The following is a 16079-nucleotide window of genomic DNA, read 5'->3' on the forward strand; positions in this document are numbered from 1 at the left end:
AGAACAAAATACATGTCCATGTGTAAGGGCCAACCAAGGGTAGCCTGCCCCAAAATATGCCACTTTGGCATATTGACTATATTATTTTTTATGTTTTTTAAAGATTTTATTTATTGAGAGAGAGTAAGTGAGAGAGAGAGAGAGAAAGAATATGAGGGGGAGGGCCAGAGAGAGAAGCAGACTCCCTACTGAGCAGGGAGCCTGATGCAGGGCTGCATCCCAGGACCCTGGGATCATGACCTGAGCTGAAGGCAGATGCTTAACTGACTGAGCCACCCAGGTGTCCCTGGCATATTGACTATTTTAAATAAAAGCTACTGAAGGGATAGCCTGTACAGAAGGACACTCAGACCTCCTCTGTTGCCCTGAAAGCAGCAAATAAATTTCCTGTGTGAAGCTCACCCTCCCTATACAAAGAGGTAAAGAGAGATCCTTATTACTGAAGATGGAGAATTTAGAGGCAAGAAGGTTGTATAAATGACTCTTGCTACTTTTTACTGATTTACTACCACAGCCCGAATTCTGTTTAGAATTTCTTATGAATTGAAGCTCCCAAAGCTATGTTTTCCTTGTTCTGTCAACTGCTCACAGATTAATTTTCTCGTTGTCTAAAAAGTATAAAAACTGCCAGCTTTGGTCATTTCTTTGGGTCTCAAATTCAATAGTGGGTCTCTGTGCACACATAAACGACTTAGTTTCTTTTCTTCTGTTAATCTGACTCCTGTAAATTAATTCTTAGTGGAGATGGAAGACTTTGTAGAGTTGAAGAAGAATTTTCCTTCCCTTCACATGTATCAGCTATAAAATATGAATTGTGTTATTTTAGTGATTCTGTAAACAAGTTAAATGTTCTCTTTATTAAAAAAGTATTTTATTTATTTATTTGAGAGAGAGAGAGAGAGCGAGCCTGCAAAGCAGGGGGAACAACAGAAGGAGAGGGAGAAGCAGACTCCCTATTGGGCAAAGAGCCCAACATGGGGCTGGATCCCAGGACCCTGGGACCATGACCTGAGCTGAAGGCAGATGCTTAACCAACTGAGCCACCCAGGTGCTCCAGTTAAATGTTCTTTTTTTGTGTGTGTGTGAATTTAAAATGGGTATTTCTCAACATAAAAATGAATGGAAAAATTTATGCCAATAACTTAAAATTTTAATTTTTATTTACTTAGAATGATATTAAATGACAAATTTACAAAAACATGACAAGTAGACTGTATGACTGCAGAAGATAGGGAAAACATCATATTTTAGTGCCTTTAATGATACTTCCCCCCCCCCCCCCCCGATTTTTGAACAAGGGACTCCAAATTTTCATCCTGCACTTAGCCCTGCAAATTATGCAGCTAGCCCTGTACACTCTATACTTGGGAGATTATTTGCCCATGAATTTCTGGTATTAACTTCATTTGATCCCTTTTGGCTCAAGATTTTGTAAACATCCCATCCTTTGTCACTTCTTTGAACTCCCAAGCTGTTGTGTTTTGGATAGCAGTCCTGCCTTTATTGGAGCTTCTCATTAGAATCAGGCCACATAACAGAAATAGGAGAGCTGCTTTCCTTTTAGGGAATTTAACATTTGTTAGGATTCCTTACCATACATTTTGATCTGGAAACATAGAAAGACGCAATAACCATAACGTTCATCACCCTCATGAGATTTTAAGTTCTAGACCAGGTGTTGGTGGGTTGAATGTGGTCTGCCACCTGTTCTTGTGTAGCTCATGAGCTAAGAATGGTTTTTACATTTTTAAATGGTTAGGAAAAAATCAAAAGAAGAATAATATATCATAATATGTCAAACTTAGTTGCAATTTGAGTTGCAGTATCCATAAATAGTTTTATTGGAACACAGTCATGTTCATTCATTTACTGATTGTCTATGGCTGTTTTCTGCTACAATGGTTTAGCCAAGTAGTTGAAAAAAGAGACCTTATGACCTGCAAAGTCTGAGCTAGATGCTATCTGGAGCTCGACAGAAAGTTTGCTCTAGGAAAAAAATCATTCACAGGAGGCTCAATGCTGTGGATCTTCCCAGAGTTAATCTTGTTTATAGGGGAACAAGTACCCTGGTAAGTATCCAGATCCCCAGGAAGTTTGATAGGCTCATTGGTAAGATACCAGGAGGCGCCATCTAGTGATGGAACTTTTCAATCACAGGAGAATTTCTAATTTTTTTTCCTAGTTATTTGTCCATGCAAAAGGGTGAGATATTTAAAGATTATGCCTAGTGAATAATAATATTTAAGTGCCACATGATATTCACTATTATTTAAAACCAGAGTGAAAGGCAATGAAAATAGATTCCATAAATGTATACCCATGATTGTGATGTAGGAAAAAAAACTCAAATAATTGTTTATTGGTTATGAGTGAATGGAAAGGAGTGCACATCCACTTTTTTATTTATTTGAAAACAGACATCCAAAACCCTGTAAAAATTAGCTAAGAAAAAAAGTATTTTTGCTAAGTAACTTATTATTAAGGGCAGAAAGTTGGTTTTAAAAAAAAATTTCCTTGATATTTAGAATAATGTAGTTGTGCAGGATCCTTTCCCAGACTGTTCTCTTCTCTATGGCGGCTAGAAAGGAACCTTTTGCTCTGTTTTGCCACTGGTCACTTTAGATGTCTTTTCTTCAATGGAGTGAACTCTTGATGATAGAACTTTACCACGTTGATCTATCTCTTCAACCACTGTCTTTACCAGTGTGGTTTTGGATAACTCTAGAAATAAAACACCTGTGAATACACATATTCCAGCTAAAAGATTACATGGGGAAGAATTCCAGTGCTAGCTGTGATATAACATATTATGTACACTTTGATGAGAGAGTATGTGTAGATTTACAATAATAGTTTAGTATAATTTTATCCACTTAAAGTAATACTTTAACTTCCGAGTACTTTAATTAAAATTATTTAAATACAAATGTTGCCACACTATATGATTACCATTAACATGAAAGTACTTGCAGTAGAAATAGAACTAGATTTTATTACCTTTGGATGAATTCCCTGAGCCTCCTGATCCAAAGCCCTTTGATTTGGAGCATGAGCTGCAAAAAAATCCCAGTTTATTCTTTAATATATCTATATCTGTATCTATATATCTATATTCTTCAATATCATTTAATAGTGACAATAGTTTATCACTTAAATATTCATTGAGTCAAATGATGAACATGAACTCAAGTGAACTTTTTTTTTGAATATTTTATTTATTTATTCATGAGAGACACAGAGAGAGAGAGAGAGAGAGAGAGAGAGGCAGAGACGCAGGCAGAGGGAGAAGCAGGCTCCATGCAGGGAGCCCCTGTGGGTCTCGATCCCAGGATCAGGCCGTGGGCTGAAGGCGGCGCTAAACCGCTGAGCCACCCGGGCTGCCCTCAAGTGAACTTTGTATGCCAAGAACAGATATTAGTTTTCTATAAAGGAAAATATTAAACATTTGTAGGAGGTGAAAGTAATGAAATGTCTTCTAAATAGAGGACATAAAACAACTTTATTTCCATTTGATTTTTTTTAACCCAAGAATTTATTTATTTATTTATTTATTTATTTATTTATTTATTTATTTATTTATTTATTTATTTTTACAGATTTTATTTATTTATTCATGAGAGACACAGAGAGAGATGCATAGACATAGGCAGGGGGAGAAGCAGGCTCCATGCAGGGAGCCCGATGCCGGACTCGTCTCCAGGATCACACCCTGGGCTGCAGGTGGCGCTAAACCGCTGCGCCACCGGGGCTGCCCTAACCCAAGAATTTAAAATTTAAGGAGAGTATATATGCATATTGATATACGTACATGGTCTATATATACATTTATAAATATATACTTTTTTAATGAAAGTTATGCTTTTTTTTTTAAGAGAGGGAGAGAAGTGGGAGAGGGGCAGAAGGAGAGACAGCATCTTAAGCAGACTCCTTGCCCAGTGGAGAGCCAAACACAGGGCTGGATTTCACAACCTTGAGATTATGACCTGAGCCAAAATCAAGAGTTGGAGGCTTAACCTCCTAAGCCACCCAGGTGCACTTACTCCTTTTTTTTTTTTTTTTAAGTTTTTTATTTATTTAAGTAGTGCGAACTCTTCTCACTGTAGCATTCCAGCTGTTCTCTCTTTAAATCTCAGGCCGAATTCGTAGGTTTTCAGGATGATTTGAAAGTTATCTAGATAAGTTGGTGCGGACAGGTGACTTGGGGACCCTACTCTTCTGCCATCTTGCTCTGACTCCCTTATTAATTTAAGTAATCTCTACACCCATGTGGGACTTGAACTCACAACCCCAGGATCAAACATTGCATACTCCTCCAACTGAGCCAGCCAGGCATCCCTACCTTTTATTTTTTTTAACATATAGATCCTGGGGGTTGCACAGACTATGTTTATTTGAGGGCAGCAATGATATTTGGAAGGGAGTGAAAGATGGGTAAAGCCTGGTGGGGAGTAATCTCAAAACCTAGAATGATTAACATGGATAATGAATAGGGTCTTCTGCAGGGATGACTGGGGTCATCCAAAGCAGATGAAGAAGGGGCTGTGATGTACAAAATATGGAAGGGATGACTGCAGATGGAATGAAGAAGAAAAGGATTGGAGGCATGGAACATGGACAGCCCATGGTTGTGGTTTAAAATAAGTAAAAACCTATCTGATAAAATACTGGATTTTCAGTTTTTTAATGATCTGTTTTATTTATTCATGAGAGACATAGATAGAGAGGCAGAGACTTAGGCAGAGGGAGAAGCAGGCTCCCTGTAGGGAGCCTGATGCAGATCTCCACCCCAGGACCCTGGGATCACAACCCAAGCTAAAAGGCAGTTGTTCAACCACTGAGCCACCCAGGCATCCCAAAATATCGGATTTTCAAATGGTGTTACTTACTTCCCATCTCCATCAATCAGGTGGCAATAGGTCTCAATTTCCTTTTCCAGGTGGACCTTGATGTCAAGCAGCTGCTCATACTCCAGCTTCTGGCCCTCGGTCTCAGTTCTGACCTGGTGCAGCTGCTCCTCCAGGGCCCCGATCTGAGCCTGGATCTGGGCGAGCTGTGTGCAGTAGTTGCCTTCGGTCTCGGTCAGGGAGCACTCCAGGGAGTGTTTCTGAGGACAAGAGATGTCACAGCAAGGATGAAGCCTCTTGGAGGACTATGCAGACCAGCACTTCTCAGCAAACAGCAGCACTGCTTTCTAGGTGAGTTTTGGAAATCTGTGGGGGATCATCACAACAACATGGGAGGTGCAGAGGAAGGGGAAGTCACAGGCATTTACGGGGTGGAGGGGCGGCATGCTGGATGACCTGATATGGCATAAATGGCCCTTTCCCATGAGACTTTTGACTGTTTCGATGGACTTTTGTGATATTTAGGTAATATTTCCTATCATGCAGAGAAAAACTCTTTTGGTGGAGGGGATAGTGCCATAAGAAATCATATTGGAAATTTTATATATTGACATTACATATTTACTTTGGGGTTGGTTTTGGTTTTTTGATCATTTTCTGCCACTGTCTCTAGAGACCTACCCCACCACTGCTCCAAGGCCTTGTGTGCTGCTGTTTCCTTTTCTGATTTGTTCCGGATTTGCTGTTGTTATTCAAAGGCCTTTTATAGAGTACTTGAGAAAGAATGAATGTCTTAATGGGGGTGGGCTTTCGACACAAGAGATATATTCATAGCACAGTACAGGTCATTATTTCCACACTACTCTTACGAATATTACACCTCCTCCTTTCCACTTGGACAGCCTGTCATCTGTCTGGTCGTGTGATGTCTACTCCAATCAAAGTAATTATCTTCTCCCCTTACCATAGATAAGTACATCTGGGTGGTTATTTCTTCTCCTGATATTAGTTATTTTCTGAGTGTCCACCCCCATTCGCACTCTCATTTTCCTGTTCTTCTTGCATGGAGCCACTCCTGATATTACATCATTTAAAATAAAACTATTTGTCAAGGGAAGGGTAAGCTTCTGTCTCTGTCATTACATGTTCTGGGGTATTTGGGCCTAAGTGTTTACAAGTTAAATAGATTTTATATATTTATTTATTAGATTTTATTTAAAAATACTTATAGTTTTCCTTTTCATTGCAGTTATGGCAGTATGGTGGGGTTTTTTAAATCATTTTTTTTTTGTATTGCTAAGTATATCATTTGTTGACTTCATTCTAGGACAAAGAGGGAGTTATAAAATATTCATCATAACAGGCAGACATGGGGTTGGATGGGGCTAAGAACCACTGATTTACTAAATGGGCCAACTGGTGCATTACATGGGTGGTGCTGGCCTCTCCAGAGCAAAGGAGTGGAAGGTGGACAGAATGGTGATGGGGAGGAGGCAAAGATGTCAGTGAAGTGTGTGCTCGGCTGTTTGAAACGTTAATTTCCCTGATGATGTGTCCTCGTGTGGTATTTCTTTCTTTCTTTTTTTTTTTTTAGAGACGGTGAAAGAGGGGGAGGAAGAGAAAGAATCTTAAGCAGGCTCCCTACTCAGCAGAGCTCGATCTCACAATCCTGAAGTCATGACCTGAGCCGAAATCAAGATTCAGATGTTTAACCCACTGGGCCACCCAGATCTGGTATTCCTTTTTAAGTTTGCTACTACTCTTCTTAATCAGAGATCACAGCATCCCTATCTCTATCTATAGCCGTTCACTGTAAAGGTTAGCTTGTAGATAAGGAAAGAGAACAGGATAAACTTACAAGTTTGCATACTACGGGAACCATAGGGAAAGTTTATATATTTAGACAATTCCCAACTTACATGTGATTTGTGTACTAAACTATAGAGATCTTGCCTAGAATCCATATATGATGAATCTCAAGTATGGAAGTTAGGTTCTACACCACCATTATTCTATAATTCTGTTATGTTGTCTAACATGGGCTTTTTGTGTAGATTATTTCCTGAGCCCCAACTATGGTACTCCTGGCTGCAGAGAATTAACTACTTTCTAACATTACCTCCTATGTGAAAGGGCTTACATTTTGATCTGTGAACTCAGGAGTTTATTTGCTTCAATGTATCTCAGAAATGAGAGGGCAGGTTTGTACTCAGTTTGTGCTCAGTGATACAGCAGCAGGCACAGGTCCTCTGGGTTCTAGTCTCAGGGACAAAGGGAACGGGGCAGAGAGCAGGGCTCCAGGGGCCTCAAGTGACAGGGAGAGGGTCGGGTTCCTGCAGAGGAGACCAAGGTCAGGACAAGAGGGGCACACCCTGGTTCAGTTGACAGTCCGTGGTTAAAACAAGTCTCCAATCTAAACATTATCTGGTAAGAGAGCACTCTACCTTTTTAGAGTGGTTAAATCAAAATGGTCTTCCTGTAGTTTTGGGTCATCTTTACCCTTTCTGCTCATTGCACTTATTTGTATAATAGTGGTGCTTCTCTTTGGGTTACAATCTCATGTCCTTGGGGAGCATGAAACTCCCTATGACAATGGGAACCCTTGGGCCATGTATATGCGTTAATTCTCAAAATCAAGCTTTTTGGGTGCTGCTAGCTCACACCCCAGAAGGAAAGCCAGTTTTAGTCCTGGATTGTCTCCATGGTAACCTCTGAAATAATTGGCAGTAGGTGCCAAGGTGGCTGAATGCCCAGCTCTGTGAGATGAGCGGGGATGAAGAGGCTGACAGTGCTCATAGGGTTTCAGATATGTACCCTCTTCTCTACCTTATGGAAAGCACCATGTGGCTTTCATCGGCCTGCATCAATATGAGGAGATGCTGGGGAGGCTCCTAAGGTCTGCCTTGTGTGGACACCTTGACCTTGGCCTGACACTTAATTTTCAGGTGGGGTAATAGTGCTGCTGCTTGCTTTGTGGGGCCGAGGAAGGGGCTGTGTGAAGACGTGAGCTATTTTTGTGAAAGGGGCACTGAGCAGGGGCCAGTCAGGAAATCCTCAGGGATCTCAGGGAGGAAGAAACACAGACAGTCTCTCTCTCTTTCTGAGTGTTTTAGAGTCTATCTTCCTTGCTCTCTGCTGCTCTAAGGATTTGTAGGGAAAGCTCTAACAGAGAAGAAGAGGAGGGTTTCAGTTCAAGTCACAAAATCCAGGCTGACCCGCGCTCTCGCCTGCCTACCGTTGCCAGGACGGACTGCAGCTCGATCTCCAGGGTCTGCAGGGTGCGCTTCATGTCGGTCAGCTCGTTCCTGGCCGTGGTGGTGGCGCCCGCGTGGTCAGAGATCTGCTGCTGCAGGGTGGCGCTCTGGAAGGTGGGGTGCAGAGGGGTGAGCAGGCTTGCACCTGCCCGGCGGGCCTGCGTGGGACTGGGCGGCGGCCTCACCTTCTCGTTGAACCAGGCCTCGGCGTCCCTGCGGTTCTGCTCAGCCAGGGCTTCGTACTCGGCCCGCATGTTGTTCAGCAGGACGGTGAGGTCCACCCCGGGCGCCGCGTTCATCTCCACGTTCACGTTCCCTCCCGCCGCACACTGCAGCGCCTTCATTTCCTGCAGGGAAGTGTGTGCAGGACGCGATGGGTGTAGGGTCAGTGCATGCACCTGCTCTTCCATGCTCCTGCTGGGAGCCCAGCGGCCTGCCTTCCCAGCCCTCTGCCCTGTGACTCTTCCCTCTCCCTCTTTTTTCATGCTTCCTGACCTTTCCCTCCACCATAATTACCTCCTTGGGGGCCAGTAGGGTTGGGGTTTTAGGCTTTTTGAACCTGTCATCGGGTGATTTCTGAAACATTTTCATCTACTGTTTTTTGTTTTTAATTTTCTTTAAATTCAATTTGCCAACATAGTATAACACCTAGTGCTCGTCTCATCGTGTGCCTTCTTAATCATCTATTGTTTTGGAGACTATTTGGGGGATAATCATTTTTTTTAAAGGAGTTTGAAGCTGCTTGGTATAATGTATCAAATAATGATACACCCTATACATACATACATACAATATACGAATATATTTCAAAACCAGTAACATTTAAGATACTTGAAATTCATGCATCAAAGTGCCTATTTTTGACTAATAGGAATAATTATTGATGAAAATAAATAATAATAATAATAATAATAATAATGATAATAATATATTATTGGGCGAGTTCAACACTCAAGTAAAGCCAGACTCATTAAGTGGAGAAAACAATGACATTCATAGTCAGAGAGGTCTTCTGTGAGAAGGTTGACCTCAGGATAGACATTTATGAATGAAAGAAATAATCTGGTGCAAACAGAGATGGGTGTATGAATGCAAAAGCAATGCACCATTTTCAAAATGATAAAATATTATATCAGCCTAAACAAATGGAAGGGTACAGATCAAATGGTTAATATTTATAACCTTGGGAGATGGGATTAGAAGGTTAGAGAGTGGGAGAAATGAAATTCTTTATATGCCTTGGCATGGTTTAAATTATTACAATGGGCATACTATTTTAATAGTTATAATTAATATAATAACTAATATTATATGAATGACATATATAGTAAAAATACATATAGTAAAAAGCCTATTATAATAATTTAAACAATACTGTTGTAATTTAATGTCCCCCCAAAGTATTTAAAATGTACAGAATCATGATTTGACTAGAAGTACAGTTTCTCCTACCTCTTCATGGTTCTTCTTGAGATACCTCATCTCTTCACTCAGGGATTCATACTGCAGCTCCTGGTCAGTCCTGCAGAGTGTCAATTCGTCCAGGACTCTCCGCAGCCCGTTGATGTCAGCCTCTGTGTTTTGGTGAAGGGCAAGCTCATTCTCGTACCTTGGGGAGCATTCAATGAATTTCAGCACAAGTTAGATTACTTCAAGAGGTAGAATAAAATAAAAGTTTGATTGCTTTCAGCGGCACATTGGAAATTGAATTGGGACTCAAAATGTCATAAAAGCATACAGTGAAAGCCTTCCTCCACTCCTTTTACCAAGTTCGATGCAAGGAAATTGGCAGTTATTTAATGATACAAATTCTGATAGCAGATCCTGATTAAATAAAAATATGCCATTTTAGAATTTTATTTTCGTTACTATTTTTCCTTGCTTGATGCATATTTACGAGCTGTGCTTGGCGCTATTCATATACAGTGGTGTTTTGTCCCAAGAATGTAATAAACATGTATAAACTGTGAGTATAGCTGATTGTAATAACATGCTTTGTGTCATAGGGTGTTGTTGTATTATAACATGCATTACTTTCCTTAATCTTTTATAGTTTATTTTACTCGGGATGAAATTGAAATTTTACTTAACATATTAAACAGACAGGAAACTTTTTCTAGAGAGTGTTTGTTTTCTATCACTTACTTTAGCCGGAAATCATCAGCAGCCAGTCTGGCATTGTCAATATGTAGAATTACATTAGCATTAGCAGTAGTGGAAGAGATAATCTAGAAGAAATCAAAAGGGAGGACACAACAAATAAGCCTGCTCTTATAATTTGTTATCTCAGGAAATAAAAAATGTGACACAATGAACTTTTGCGTAAATATCTTATTTCCTGGGGCACCTGGGTGGCTCAGTGATTGTCTGCCTTTGGCTCAGGTCATGATCCTGGGGTTCTGGGATCGAGTCCTGCATGGAGCTCCCCACAGGGGTGGGGGTGAGGGGGTGGGGGTGGGGGAAGGCTGTTTCTCCCTCTGCCTATGTCTCTGTGTGTCTCATGAATAAATACATAAAATCTTTAAAATATCTCATTTCCTCAAGTGACAACCAAAATATTTAGAATTTTAATTTCTAAAAATTACAAATGTGATTATCTCTTATCTACTCATGTAACTTTTAGAATGCAACACTTTCTTATCAATGAATATATTTCAAAACTAGTAACATTTAAGCTACTTGAAATTCATGCATCAAAGTGCTTATTTTTGACTAATAGGAAGAATTATTTATGAAAATAAATAATAAATAAATATGAATATAAATGACAGATAACAGTTATGAAGCATTTCCTGTTCATGTTCTTTTTGCTAGGTAATTCTTAGCTTTAAATACTTTGAATATTTTCAGATTTGTGATTCCTCACCTTATTCTTAAGATCTTCAATTATTAGATGGTATCTGCTATAGTCATAATCAAGTCCACGGCAAGATCCTGGTCCATACTTATCATACCAACCCTTGATTTTCCTCTCTAGTTCAGCATTTGCCTCTTCCAGAGCTCGCACGTTATCCAGGTAGGATGCCAAGCGGTCATTAAGATTCTGCATGGTCACCTTCTCATTCCCAGACAGAAGTCCCCCTTCACTTCCAGCAAATCCAGAACAAGCAGCGCTTCCGAAGACACCACCAGCATGGTTCCCCCCAGGAATACTGCCCAGGCCCCCTCCCAAGGCACAGGAAAATCCACTTCCAGCAAAGGAGCTGCCACATGCATTGCTGCCTGCAAAGCCATAGCCTCCACTGGATGGCCTGGCAGATCCAGTTCCAGACCATAAGCAAATATGTCTGGACCCAGTAGAAAATCGGAGAGACATGACAGAAAGAGAAACGTTCACCTTGTCTGTAACAAGATAGTTGTAACTTCAAAGGTGAACAGAATATTGTGTGCTGATGGTTTCTTTGAGCTTTTATACACAATTATTGGGTGTTTCTATTTAAGTTATGCATGCCAGAAGAAAAATGGCATCATCCAGATTAGCATGAAATTATGTATAATTAGATTTTTTTTTTTGTAATCTGATGTCTAACATCCTTAGCCTTTGCTTCAGGATATTTGTTATCTTAAATATAACAGGGTTCAGTCTATATTAAGTTCATTATTTTAACTTCTAATTTTGGGTGAGTAATCCTTTACTTTCATCTAGACCCTAGGAATATACCATCATTACCTGGCACCAGATATAAAGTTAAAAGTTTGATTGTGATAGGGTACCACCAACTAGCTACAGTAGGGTCTTAATTATCAGGGTGGTATATAAAGAACCATTAAGGGCACCTGGGTGGCTCAGTCGATTAAGTGTCTGCCTTCAGCTCAGGTCATGATCCCAGGGTCCTGAGATTGAGCCACCTGTCAGGCTCCCTGCTCAGTGAGGAGTCTGCTTCTCTCTCTCCCTCTGTCCCTCCCCTGTTCATGCTTTCTCCCTCTCAAATAAATAAATAAATAAATAAAATCTTAAAAAAGAGAACCATTAATTGTAACCATAAAAAATAACCATAAATATGTAAAGAAACATATTTTATCCTGTCATAGCAAAAAATAAATGTGTCATTTAAAAAATATGATCCTGGTAACTTCTCTGGTTTTACTATGATTATAACATCTATTTATTACCTTGAACAATAACGTAGATATAAACTGATTCCTTTATTTAACATGTATGGCTACTATATCTGGTGTTCAAAGCTAAATTAAAAAATGAAGACATGATGGTAAATTACTCAGAGATGGAAAAGATATGGGTACAGTCTCTAAGAAATGTATGGTTGGAAAACAAAAAAAGAAATGTCAGGCAGAAGCTGGATCGTGTTTAGCCTTCTCTGTCAAAGAGTTTGACTGGGTATGTGTGTGGGAAGGGGAGAGGCAGTCTAGCTGAGAGGGCGGAGAAGTGAGCAGGAATTGACCTGAGAAGCCTCCTCTTGAGGCAGTTGCCAGGAAGGTGGGGGTGAAGCAGGTGAAGAGGACAGGAAAAGGAGGGATAGGAGGGATTTGGTTGGGCTTGACTGGTTCTATGGTTCTAGATTCTGTGGTGAAGACAGGCATAAAACTGTTTTGCCTCGAGGACAGTCAGGGTGTCTCCTGGAACTGTGCTGGTACAAGCAGTCTGAAGCCTGGTCAGCTAGCACTGTGGCTGTCATCGGCATGGCCTTTAAATGCACTTTCTGGGCAAAATTGTAGGATTTTTTAAAGCAGCAGAAGGTCTTAGACATTATCTAATTTAGCCCCTTTGTCGGATGGGGCAAGCTGAGAGCTGTAAATGTTAAACGATTTGTTCAGAGTCACCAGGAACATGCCAGAGGAAGATTTGGCATATGTTCTAGATAGCACTGAGAGTCTGGCATCATGAGTCTATTTTAAGATACAAATAATTTCTCTAAATGATTTACGCCCATACAAATACCTATTTTATATAATTCCCTCAATAGTCTTAACATGTTATATTAAATTGTGAAATTATTCTCTTAAGTTGCTGAATTATTGAAATTGAAATATTAAAAAATTAGGATATTAAAACGAAGAATTATAAATCTCTTCAGTGTCTGATTATTAGCTGTAAATAATAGTTAAACAAATTTTTGGTGTAATGTGTATGCATCCTTCAGATGTAAAAAAAATTTCCAAAGAACATTTTGTGACACAAAAGGGAAAGAAGCTTTTTTTTTTTTTTTTTTTTTTTTTTTTAAAGCTTAAGTTGAAATAACTTGCTTCCCTCATTAGCATCACCCCTGGTGATCCCACACCTTTCACAGCAATTGTCCCTGACCTTTTATTTCCACCAGGGGGCAGCGCTCACCTGCAAATGGATGTTGCTTGGCGCTGACTCACACTTCAGCTTGCGTCCTTTGAGCCTTCAGCTGGAAATTATTAAACCCTTGGTAAGAAGCAACCTCAATATTTATCTTCTCAAAGTTCAGAGTACGAAGAGTATAAAGACAAGCTTTCCTTATGTTTATATGGTGCTTTACAGCTTCCAAAGGGATTTTTTGTACATTATCTTATTTGAACCTTACAAAACATCTGGGAATTAGTAAGAGAGATTTCCTTCTGATTTAACGATGAGAAAACAGAGGACAAGGACTGTTTAGGGACATACAACATGAAGCAGGGTGAATCAGGCCAGAATAGACCTTGGGATTCAGTGTGGTGGTCCTTCTGTTAAGTACAGTTATCTTAAAGTCAGATGGAAAAGGAACTCAAATGATGCCAAAATCTCTTTAATGAAAAACATAAAACATATTTCTTACAAAATTCTTGCCAGAATATCTAGTTAATAGCCAAATGAAACTTTTGACTACAGTTATGCTGCCTATCAGGTGTCAGTCATTCATTTTTTGTTCATTCAAGAAGTATTTAATGAGCACATACTATGCATAAGGCACTGTATGAGTAGCAGGGCATACAGAGGGGAAGAAAATAAATGCTTTCCAAGCCCTAACTGTGGATAATGCTGCTGTGAATGTGGCACACACAGATATCTCTTCAAGACCTTAACATCAATTCTTTTGGCTTTAGACCCAGAAGTGAAACTGCAAAATCATATGGTACTTTTTTTTTTTTTAAAGTTTTTATTTATTCATTCATGAGAGACAGAGAGAGAGGCAAAGGCATAGGCAGAGGGAGAAGCAGGCTCCCTGCAGGGAGTCCGATGCGGGACTCCATCCCAGGACCCTGGAATCATGATGTGAGCCCAAGGCAGACGCTCAACCACTGAGCTGCCCAGGTGCCCCTTATACGGTACTTTAAAAAAAAATTTTCTGAGAAGTCATCATATTGACTTCTGCAGCATCCATACCATTTTACATTTCCACCAAGAGGGCACAAAGATTCAAGTTTCTCCACAATCTTGCCAAAACTTGCTGTTTTCTGTTATTATTATTATTATTATTATTATTATTATTATTATTGATGGTAGTTTCTTAATGGGTGTGAGGTAGTATCTCATGGTAGTTTTGATTTGCATTTCCCTAATGATTAGTGATGTTGAGCATAATCTTTTTATGTATTTATTAGCCATCTCCCACCTGCTTTTATCTTTACAACTATTTTCAATCTACTGAAGTGCATTTTGGTGCCATTTTGTTTTCTTGTCTTCCCTTCACATTTCTTACTTTAGAAAACCTTCCAGAGGCTCTATAGGTCAAAACTTGAATGAGAGTTCTCTTCCAAAAAGGTCATTAGCTTTGTTATGGCTCAGCTAGCCTGTGAACCTATTTATTCATGCTTTTCAAGCATTTCTTTTGAGATAACTTATTCTGAGTAGGAAAGGTTAATTAGAAGCTTAAGTATGTGATTTTTTTCTTTGCTAAAATCCCAAAGGACAAAAGTATTTTCAGAGCATTACTCGAATTCTTCCCCCAGGTAATGTCCAATATTTGTACTAATTCACAGTAATTCCCTTTCTAACTGGCACTAGGCTGCAAGGATCTCTTATTCAGTGTTGAGGTGTGAGATGATGTTTTTTTATTAAGAGACACTGAAAAGCAATGTGACAACTCAAAGAGTCCTTCATCCTTTGGCATGGCTTTCTGTAGGACAACCTAGTTCAAAAAGTATCCTTTTAAAAAAATATGCTTCATACCTGGTCTCCAGACTGCATTTATTTTTATTGTGATAACTTCTCTTTGTCACTCAAAGATGCAGCGTGGGTCATTTGCCTCATGATCCAGGTGACCACAGCTATAGCTTTTAGGGATGGTCAACTATCTCAAACCTTTGGGACAGTCATCTGGTCCTTCCCACTTACCTTTACAAACCTTTTGCTGTTTTATTGGACCTCAGGTTCACAGGACTACATTAGTCCTAATTCTCTGTGACACACTCTTGCCACTATTCTTACTGTCTGGAATTTTGTTTTGCAGCTCCAGGACAGCAATCTCACCTTGATCTCTACCCCATGGCAGACTATGTTAATGATCACTTGCTCTGACAATTTATTGTGATGCTCATATCCATCTTTGGAGAAACTAGATTATATAGCCAATAAACATACTTCTCTGACGATGAACAGAATACTGTTTGGTGTGTGTGTGGTTTTATTTTCTTTATAAAACCTTTATTTATTTGGGCTTATTTAATACATGACCAGGAGCACACATTATAAAGGCTGTTTATATACCCTTTAAAAATATAACTAAGGAATAAAAGCAGATACATTAAAGGAACAGAATTAAAAACTTATAGTAGATACCAAATTTCAGGATTGTTTTTTTCAGTTTTTAAAAAATATTTTGAAAATATTTTTCAAAATGTTTTTAGTTTTTAATTGAAGTATAGTTGTCACATAATATTACGTTAGTTTCAAGTGTACAACATCACAATTTGATAACTCAATACTTACACTGTGCTTACAAGTGTAGCTACCATCTGTCACCATGCAAAGCCACTATATCAATAGCATTGACTATATTCCTTAGGCTGTACCTTTCATCCCTGTGACTTATTCATTCCATAACTAGAAACCTGTATTTTCTATTCCCCTTCA

At 39.4% G+C, this 16079-nt stretch overlaps 1 protein-coding gene across 1 annotated transcript; it reads right to left on the bottom strand.

Annotated features, from left to right (window-relative positions):
- Positions 1-1213: 1213 nt before the first annotated feature.
- Positions 1214-11414, bottom strand: KRT28 (keratin 28). The gene is made up of 8 exons (XM_077853162.1): positions 10965-11414; positions 10244-10326; positions 9551-9707; positions 8284-8445; positions 8080-8205; positions 4887-5104; positions 2998-3053; positions 1214-2721 (listed from the first exon to the last, which is right to left on the bottom strand). Exons 1-8 carry the CDS (start codon positions 11412-11414, stop codon positions 2579-2581), a joined length of 1395 nt encoding a protein of 464 aa, XP_077709288.1. The 3' UTR covers positions 1214-2578.
- Between the last annotated feature and the right edge of the window lie 4665 nt (positions 11415-16079).

This window comes from Canis aureus, chromosome 16 (genome assembly GCF_053574225.1).
Source record: "Canis aureus isolate CA01 chromosome 16, VMU_Caureus_v.1.0, whole genome shotgun sequence".
Lineage (NCBI taxonomy): Eukaryota > Metazoa > Chordata > Mammalia > Carnivora > Canidae > Canis > Canis aureus.

Bases quoted from the DNA above. Each gene is read 5' to 3' on its own strand.
- KRT28 (XM_077853162.1), bottom strand. From the start codon at position 11,414: ATGTCTCTCCGATTTTCTACTGGGTCCAGACATATTTGCTTATGGTCT. The intron at 10,327-10,964 runs GTGAGGAATCAC...GATTTCTTCTAG, and splicing joins TTGAAGATCTTAAGAATAAG to ATTATCTCTTCCACTACTGC. The intron at 9,708-10,243 runs GTAAGTGATAGA...ATGCTCCCCAAG, and splicing joins GCTGATGATTTCCGGCTAAA to GTACGAGAATGAGCTTGCCC.